Source organism: Physeter macrocephalus, chromosome 12, assembly GCF_002837175.3.
Source record: "Physeter macrocephalus isolate SW-GA chromosome 12, ASM283717v5, whole genome shotgun sequence".
NCBI lineage: Eukaryota > Metazoa > Chordata > Mammalia > Artiodactyla > Physeteridae > Physeter > Physeter macrocephalus.
This window is the reverse complement of record NC_041225.1, coordinates 12,865,790-12,874,714: the sequence shown is the minus strand read 5'-3', so window position 1 is coordinate 12,874,714 and position 8,925 is coordinate 12,865,790. Positions and strand designations below refer to the sequence as shown.

General features: G+C 45.4%; 1 protein-coding gene across 4 annotated transcripts in view; it reads right to left on the bottom strand.

The window, feature by feature from the left end:
- Positions 1–678: 678 nt before the first annotated feature.
- The window catches only part of CKAP2L (cytoskeleton associated protein 2 like), a 34,973-nt gene continuing 26,726 nt past the window's right edge, over positions 679–8,925 (bottom strand). For 2 of the 4 annotated variants that reach the window (XM_007120405.4, XM_055088876.1), the window contains 3 exons: positions 5,873–5,936; positions 3,893–4,082; positions 679–2,450 (listed from right to left, as the gene is read on the bottom strand). In XM_007120405.4, coding sequence (XP_007120467.1) covers positions 2,225–2,450; positions 3,893–4,082; positions 5,873–5,936 — 480 coding nt within the window. In that variant the 3' untranslated portion in view covers positions 679–2,224. Of the gene's footprint in view, positions 3,230–3,892; positions 4,083–5,872; positions 5,937–8,925 lie in introns of all 4 variants that reach the window. The other 2 variants (XM_007120406.4, XM_007120407.4) reach the window with 2 other exon arrangements.

Sequence of the window (8,925 nt, the reverse complement as noted above, 5' to 3'; positions counted from 1 at the left end):
CCTGCACCTCGTAAACAGTAGTAAATGTGAGCTGTCACGCCGCCTCCTCTCCTCGTCTTCTGCTTCATGGCCATGCTGCACCCGGATGCCGGTATAGAACCGTCCGTATTTATCTTCCTTTAACACTCCCTTTACACGCCCCCTTCTCAGAAGCTGCACATTAGACTTAATTTCTGCCGAGGCCCCTATCTCCCCTGCAATTCCCTATGAACCTTCCTCCCAAGTGATTAAGGGCCTGCTTCTTACCTTCTCTCTCTCCCTCCCTCCTGCTCCGGGTATCTACGAACAGCTATTTACTAAACAAGAGGGTTACTCAGAATCTACAAAGAGCTCCAGAATCATGGTGCAGTTTTCTGTAGCTGCTACACCATCCCCATCCCTTCCACATCCTTTTATATCCTGAAGATGCTACTTAGTCCAATCAGGCTGTTTAAAACCTCCAATCTGTCAGTTTGAAAACGACACGTTATTCGATGCCAGTGGTTCGGCCTACATTGTTAGAACCCAGGGTGGTACTGTGAGACGTCCTGCGAGGAACTGGCAATAGCGAAGCTGTTCTTTTGAGAAGTGAGCTGTAACACTGAGACGATGTTCTGAGGAGAGAGAGACGTAAACTCACCAGACAGCTGATTCCCAGTCTGGGTGGGGGGATGGGCATTAGGGGGCCAGGGTGAACCGTCTGAAGCCACAGAACAGCTCATGCACAGAGGACGGCAGTGCGGGCCCAATCAGAGGACCGGTCCACGGACGTGAGAGGGAATGCCTGGGGTCTGAGGCAAGGACGTTCCTAACGAGGAGGGCCGTGCTTCAGGCTCTTTTTGTCTCGTGATTTTGAATATTTGATTTCCCCGAGTCCCATTTTCAGCTTCCAGGACTTCTGAGCAACCCCCCGGGCATTATTTGGCTTTAGAGGTAAAGTGAGTCTGTCTAAAGGGAAGGGAACGCCTAGCTGTGTGGATTCCTGCATTTTGGTTGTGGTGACAATCTATTTCTCATCGAAAGTTAGTCTATTAGCATTATGGTTTTATACCTGTTTTATGAACCTCGTTTTTATCAATCTGGCTTAGAGAGATGGATCTGCTTCCCTCACAATGGAAAAATCCACATCAAGGTGAGTTCTCCAGGGTAATGGGTGTTCCCTGTGAGGCCTCTTGGGATAGCCTATTGGTGTTCCCCAGACAAACCCCTAATTCTCTAGGCCAAGCCACCATCACTGTTTTCTGTAATAAATATGATAAATGAATAAGCAGGAATGAACAAAAGTTAATTGTTTTTTAGATGATACATAAATATTAAGAACACTAAAATCTAAAATACGTTGACTAGGTTTTCCTGTACATTATATTTACACAACGATTCTGATTTTACCTTTCCACAAGCAGGTGCCCAGGAGGAAGGAAAGGCGACCTATGATAGTCTCTGGGGCTCAGACGTCTTCTCAGGCCAGGTGTCCCTTAGCAGAGCAAAGAATTGAAGAGGCAAGGGTCCTTTCCCCACCCCTGTCTGCTGCTCCCTTTTGTTTTTATTTGAAGCATTTCTCAATAACAAATGCAAAATTAGGTTTGACTATAAAAAGCTAGATGACCACTCCAGTTCAGGATTGTGTATCACTTAGGAGGCCAGGCCCAGAAAGGATGTGAATTACCTCTCATCTCCAAGGATCTGTGACGGAAGTCAAAGATGACACATAAAAGTCATCTGTGATCTCTGAGCGAAAGGCACAGCCAGCATAAACTCAGCTGCAAAATGAGACGATTTGACCAGATGGTCTGTCACATCCCACCTAGTGGGGAAGGCTAGTTTCTACGCTCAGATCTTCCATGCTGGAAGGACTTGCCCTCTCTGCTACGGTGGATGCAGGAAGGAAAGTCTATCATATTGTGGAATTGACCTCCTGATATAAAAAATAACTATGTTGGGATCAAGGTAGGTCAATAAAATTGAAATTTTTACCATACTTGTGGGATAAGTTAATTTTCAAAGTTTGAAATTTATGTATGCTGTAGAGCTGTGGCAAACTACAGTCTTAAATAACCAGACTGTCCCATGGGGGTGTAAAATCTGAGCGTAAGCCCAGGGAACTACTTCCCAAGCCCTGGGGCCCACAGTCTGCATCCATGATGCCCCTCTATTACAGTTTCTCCCAGGCCACCTAGGTTAAGTGCATTTCTTGTCTTGTAGAAGCTCTGAAATGTCTCTCTTTTAAAAAAAAAACATCAAGAAGTTACGACTCAAGGACTTGAAACCCTAATGTTACCGGCAAAGCCTCATTTTTGCGGAATATAAAACACTCTGTCTCTTCCACTTCTAAGAGTTCGTTGAGAGAAGCCACCACTAGGTCATGTTCCTGCAGCATTTCCGGGTAGCGGGACACTGCTCGCTCGATCCTGGCCGAACGCCGCACAGGAGTGATAAGCTTCATGTCTTGCACTTCCGGCATTCCGTTTATTCTGAGAGACAGCAAGAGATGCATTCAAAACCTTCTAACTTCTTTCAAAATTCTACTTGTTAGTCTTTATTTTTTTCTTATTCCCTAATAAAGCACAAGAGACATGTCTATAGCAGCTCCCGCCCTAAGATGGACGTGCCCTCACTGTCAGAATGAGCTGGGTGGTGTCCACCCGCTCTCAGACGGTGTCAGCACAGGGATTTAATTGAATTAAGTGTTAAGTGTGGTTTTATTTGAAGTCAGCTACTTGGCAGTTGGTGTTTGTTTATTCCATAAACTTTCAAAGAGCTGACGGGTTTTGAGGAAATTGGGCCTAACACCAAATGAGGCTGGGCTAATGAATTCTAAGATTCTTTCTAGCTTTTGACAGTAAATTATTCAAAAGACATCTTTTAAGATGGTGGACCAAACCACAAATTGAAACTGGAACAAATCAGGCATCTTCCTGGTAAACTTGAATGCATTCCAGTCACAGGCAGCCTGGAGGGTAAGTTGCCGAGACCTTTCCACGCGGTGAATCCTGGTCACACATCACAAAACCACTGATTACATCAGCCTCATAAAACTCGTGGCCAGTCTGCTGAAAATGCTCATCATCAATTCCGGAGACAGTAAGAGGTGGTCTTCACGTCAGCTGCCTGCCTTCATCCACCCACGAGCTGACTAGAGTGGGGAAGTGACAGGTCTGAGACAGGAGTTTAGACTGGAAGAGGCCCAGCTGTGCTTTCCAGAGAACGAAGATACAGAACTGTGGTCTTGGTGCTTTTGTTTGGAATTTTCCTTTCAAGAGCACGAACAGAGATTGATGTTATACTAATGTTTTAGAAAATTACATTGATACCCTGACACAGTTCCTGAAATTACTCTGGATTCTTAAACTTACACAGGTCTCAAAACCAAACACTTTTGAATACTATGCGCGGCCTCTAACTAGTACATGCCTGACCGCCTCCCTGTTCCTACAGGGCTGTTCACAGCTCCTTCCTTCCCACAGCTCCAGAGGTTGCCCTGCTTGGCAGTTTGTGCAGCACCCCTGCTCCTGCCCCCCAGGACTGGCTGGAAAGGTGGGTGGGATCTGCGAGTGCAGCACAAATGAGGGGGAAGAGGGAGGACCAATGCCAGGAGGGAGGGGTGACCCCACTCCAGCAGCCCTCCTGCCTCTGGCAGCTCCTTCCTCACTGCAGGTCAGGTCTCCTCGGGGGTGGTGTGAGGGGGGATGGCGTGGGTACAGAGAAAGGACACAGATCTTTCTGGCACTGGTTCCAACCCTCCCCTCACCCTCAGCTCCTTCCCTTAACACCAAAGATGGATTAGACCACCTGGTCCTCGTATGAGGCAGAAGGTTACCACTAATCTGATGGTATCCTGGATCTGTGGAGGAGAAATTGAGAATTGGGCTTGAGTTAGACCTGTGAACACAAGCCTGCTTTAGAGTTTGCTTACCTAGGGATCGGGGCGATCTGTAATTTGATACCAGGATGATTATCCTGTTCTGACTTGGTTATTTGGAGTGTTGCTGAAACCTGTTCCCTCTCTTTTAGAGAAAGACAAGACGTCCCAGACTCCATCTTCTTGGCCAGCATTTCTATTGATGTTATATTAGTTTCAGCAGCTAAAGAGTCAGAGGTAATTCCTGTGTGTACAAGGTCAGAAAGAAAAGATTTAGCAATTTAATACTGAAGCTAAAAAATCAATAAAATGAAACAGCAGTTATCTACAATGATTTCTCAGTGATCCTTATGGATTCCATATACTAAATAAAGAGTAATTGAGGGCTTCCCTGGTGGCGCAGTGGTTGAGAGTCCGCCTGCCGATGCAGGGGACGCGGGTTCATGCCCCGGTCCGGGAAGATCCCACGTGCCGCGGAGCGGCTGGGCCCGTGAGCCACGGCCGCTGAGCCTGTGCGTCCAGAGCCTGCGCTCCGCAACGGGAGAGGCCACAACAGTGAGAGGCCCGCGTACGGCAAAAAAACAAAACAAAACAAAAAAGAAGAGTAATTGATTTGGAGTGGGACTTACAACTAGTTTTTCCTGCTAAGCCCTGTAGTAACACCCTGCTACATCAGGCCATCCTCCTAACCAGCCCTCCAGGCAGCCTTGGGGCCTGTGAGAATGGATCCCTGCTACCCTTTAAACATTCTGAACACATCCCCAATCTCTTATTCACTCTTGAGGGAGCTCCCTTAGTGACCAATCATTGGCCTCTTCCTACCCTTACATCACACCTTGGATCCATTTTCCTGACTCATTAGGGTTATCAATCCACTTGACCTTCTGATCCCTCCCGACCCAGGTGTGACCATATGGCTATCACCTTGGACAGTCGGTGAAAAAATGTCTTGTGTTGACACAATTTGCGTGATAGCCCAACCATAACAACCAAAATTAAGGGAAGGAAATCAGGCTGAGACAGACAGATACTGTGGCTGGAGGCTGAGACCCCAAGAGAGGCCAACAGGGGCCAAGAGGTGGGAAAGGCATGGATTCCTATCTCCTCTTTTTATCCCTTTGAAGAACACTGCCACACATTAGAAACAAATACCTGAACTGTAGCATCATTCTCAGCAAGAGGACCACTGAGTATAGGTACTCTACAACCTTATTCCCCAAAGTAATGGGTTAGTTGGCTGTAATTCCTTATGACTTGATTGTTCCCCAAAGGTCAGTCTACCCCTTTGGTTTTTTTTTTGGCTGCATGGCACGCATGGGAACTTAGTTCCCCGACCAGGGACTGAACCCAGGCCCTCCGCAGTGAGAGCGTGGAGTCTTAACCACTGGACCGCCAGGGAATTCCCTAAACCTACACTTACTTAAAGGAAAAAGATTTGTCACCTTCTAAGATTATAAAAATAATCCATTTTATTTTCCCAAGGTAGCTTTTCTTTTCCCCATTCATATAACAAATATTATAATTAATGTGCCACTCACTGTATTTGGCACATTTTTCATAGAAGAGTTCTCTAAAGGTTCTGGCCAATGACAGTAATGGTGAATTAAGTGAAATGATTCCTGAGATGGGTATGATTTAAAGGTATAACATGAATTTGGATGTGTATGTGTTGGTGGGCTTGTTATGATGAAACATGTAACTTAAACCAAAGCACCTCTCCCATTTGCCTCAGTCTCTTCTGGTAAAGAGTCACTTGCCTTCTCTCACCTTCTCTCCAGGGAAGCAAGACACCCTAGTCTAGGCTGCTTTGGTGGAAACCTTTGTTTGGTGTTGAGCAGTATATTTACTTGTAATAATAGAATAGAAATGAATCAGCTGATGATGCAGGTCGAAAGGGCAGGCCATAGAAACCAAGAAGCAAGAGGCATTTCAGGGGACTTACAATTACAATTCTTTTTTTACCCCCTATGTGTTCCTCAATGACTTCTACTTGAGTGGCTGGAGGGAATGAATTTAAATACAAAATAGTAGTACCTCCTGTGGTTCTGCCTGGGTCTTGCAAAATATTAAGGACAACTTCCCGCAACTCTTGTATTGGCTGGAAGGAAGAAAATACATGAACAGTATTAAAAACATTCATGGAAAAAAGTGATCTAAGGAACTTATGATGTTGTTCAACATCAAACAGGCTTTTTATAACAAAAACATATCCCTTTTTATCTTTTGTCTAACTATAAATAACATTTAAAAGGTTTCAGTTTTGGCTTTTATGGGAAAAATAAAGGAACAAAGAAAGTGTTGGTTAAATGCTGGCATGCTTGACTTTTTCTTTTGCACAAAATTGCAGATTTTACATGAAATCACACCAAGAGATACACATTAAACTCAATAAAGTTAACTGTGGGAGGAAGAGAATGATAGTTGGGTACAGGAAGAAAAGAATAAATAAAATGAGAGGCTTTGCATAGAACAACCATGACGATGTGTCACGAACTGTGAAATATGGTCAGACCTCCGACACTTTGAGAGGTAAATAGGTACCTCTTATTTTTGCATGGGGGCTCACATTCTCAGAGGGCTAAGACTAGTACGTATGTGGACAATGTGAAATCTCTTCACGTCCATCCTGGGCATAGAAGTCTGGATATGGCAAAAGCCGGACAAGTCCATTTTGTGGATGCATACCATACTGTACTCCAAAAGTTAAATCTAGTCTGTGTTTGGGGTGCTGACCCTTAGCAGGCTGGACAAGTCCATTCTATGGATGACATATTTAGAGTCTCTGAGGGCAAACTAACCCATTCTTTCTTGATGGCGAGTTCAGAAACTAAAAGTCTGTCAACTCCATTCATTGGAAACGTAGCTCACACGCTCAGAAGGCTGAACAAGAACAAACTGTGGGGAGTGGGCTCAGACACTCTTTGCTTTGGTAAGTGCATTGATGTACTGTGGAAGTCCTTTCTGTGGATCAAGGGTTCAGCAACTCAGAGTGACAGCAAATAATCGTTCTGTTGGATTGGGATTTACTCCTTCTGTAGACTGAAGCATCCTCTTCTGCAGAAGTCACCTCAGACAGTCTACTGGTGGGGAATTCGAGAAACTGGCTTCAGGAGGGCTTTATCAGGAGTCTTCCCACGCGGCGCCCTTCCCAGTCTCTCAGCTTCTTGGCGGTAGCTGTCTCTTCGGCCTTTTTACTTAATTGCCAGGTAAGCAGCATGCATCTTGCGGAGCGACCAATTCTCGCCCCACTGACGTGTGCCACGCCAAGCGAGAGCGAGGTGTGCGAGCGGGGGGAAGCGCCGGCTTCTGACACGTAGGCCTGGGCTTCTCTGGGGCGGGTGGGTCCCGTGCTCCGAGGTGACACTTTTTGGTTGGTGCGAGGCTGGCGCGCTATATGCGAGCGCGAGGAATGCCGGGAGGGGCTGGCGGCGTGGGTGGTGGCAGTGACCCCGACAGCGGAGACCTGGGCGGGGTGGGGGGTTTGCTCACGTGGCCGCCGCCATCTTGTTTCTGGCATGCTTGACTTTAATGAAGAGATGTATTTATGGAAAGTTGTCTATAATAAAATTTCTCTAAATCAATTTTCTTATTGACTTATATAATCCCACTGAAGATGTGTTCCCACATAAAGATTCTGATCCAAAGATGTAAAGCGAGCCGTACAGAAAATGTGGCATATGTTTTTAGTGTTGTCTTAACTGAAGTTTTGTTTTTATTATAAAAGTCATAGATCTTTTTAATTTAATTTTATTTATTTATTTTTGGCTGTATTGGGTCTTTGTTGCTGTGCACGGGCTTCCTCTAGTTGTGGCAAGCAGGGGCTACTGTTCGTTGCGGTGTGTGGGCTTCTCACTGCGGTGGCTTCTCTTGTTGCGAGCTCGGGCTCTAGGTGCGTGGGCTTCAGTAGTTGTGGCCCACGGGCTCTAGAGCGCAGGCTTAGCAATTGTGGCGCACGGGCTTCGTTGCTCCACGGCATGTGGGATCTTCCCGGACCAGAGCTCGAACCCGTGTCCCCTGCATTGGCAGGCGGATTCTTAACCAGTGCACCACCAGGGAAGCCCAAAAGTCATATATCTTCTTACAGAAAACTGAATAGGTCAAATATGAAAAGGAAAACCACCCATAATCCCATTATCTAAATATAACCTTCAGTTAGCATTCTGGGCAATTTCCCCCCAGCCTTTCCTTTCTTTCTTCTTTCATTTGGTAAAATAACATAAAAAACAAATGGCCGCTGAGCCTGCGCGTCCAGAGCCTGTGCTCCCCAACGGGAGAGGCCACAACAGTGAGAGGCCCACGTACCACACAAACAAAAAAAAAAACACACACACACACACACACAATTATAGAAAAGTAATTTTCTGATAAAATTATCTTGAGATAGCCGTCCTTTTTAAAGCATGTTAACGAGGCCATGAAGCGGAACATCATAAATGAACTGTACGTTCTCATAGGAACATAGTATTTGGAGCCTGGTCTTCCTGACCTGGGACTCTTTTTTTTTTTTTTTTTTTAACATCTTTATTGGAGTATAATTGCTTTACAATGGGGTGTTAGTTTCTGCTTTATAACAAAGTGAATCAGTTATACATATACATATGTTCCCATATCTCTTCCCTCTTGCGTCTCCCTCCCACCCTCCCTATCCCACCCCTCTATGTGGTCACAAAGCACCGAGCTGATCTCCAAGCTATGCGGCTGCTTCCCACTAGCTATCTATTTTACGTTTGGTAGTGTATATATGTCCATGCCACTCTCTCACTTTGTCACAGCTTACCCCTCCCCCTTCCCATATCCTCAAGGCCATGCTCTAGTAGGTCTGTGTCTTTATTCCCATCTTACCCCTAGGTTCTTGACTTTTTTTTTCTTTCTTAGATTCCATATATATGTGTTAGCATATGGTATTTGTTTCTCTCCTTCTGACTTGCTTCACTCTGTATGACAGACTCTAGGTCCATCCACCTCACTACAAATAACTCAATTTCGTTTCTTTTTATGGCTGGGTAATATTTCATTGTATATATGTGCCACATCTTCTTTATCCATTCATCTGTTGATGGACACTTAGGTTGCTTCCATGTCCTGGC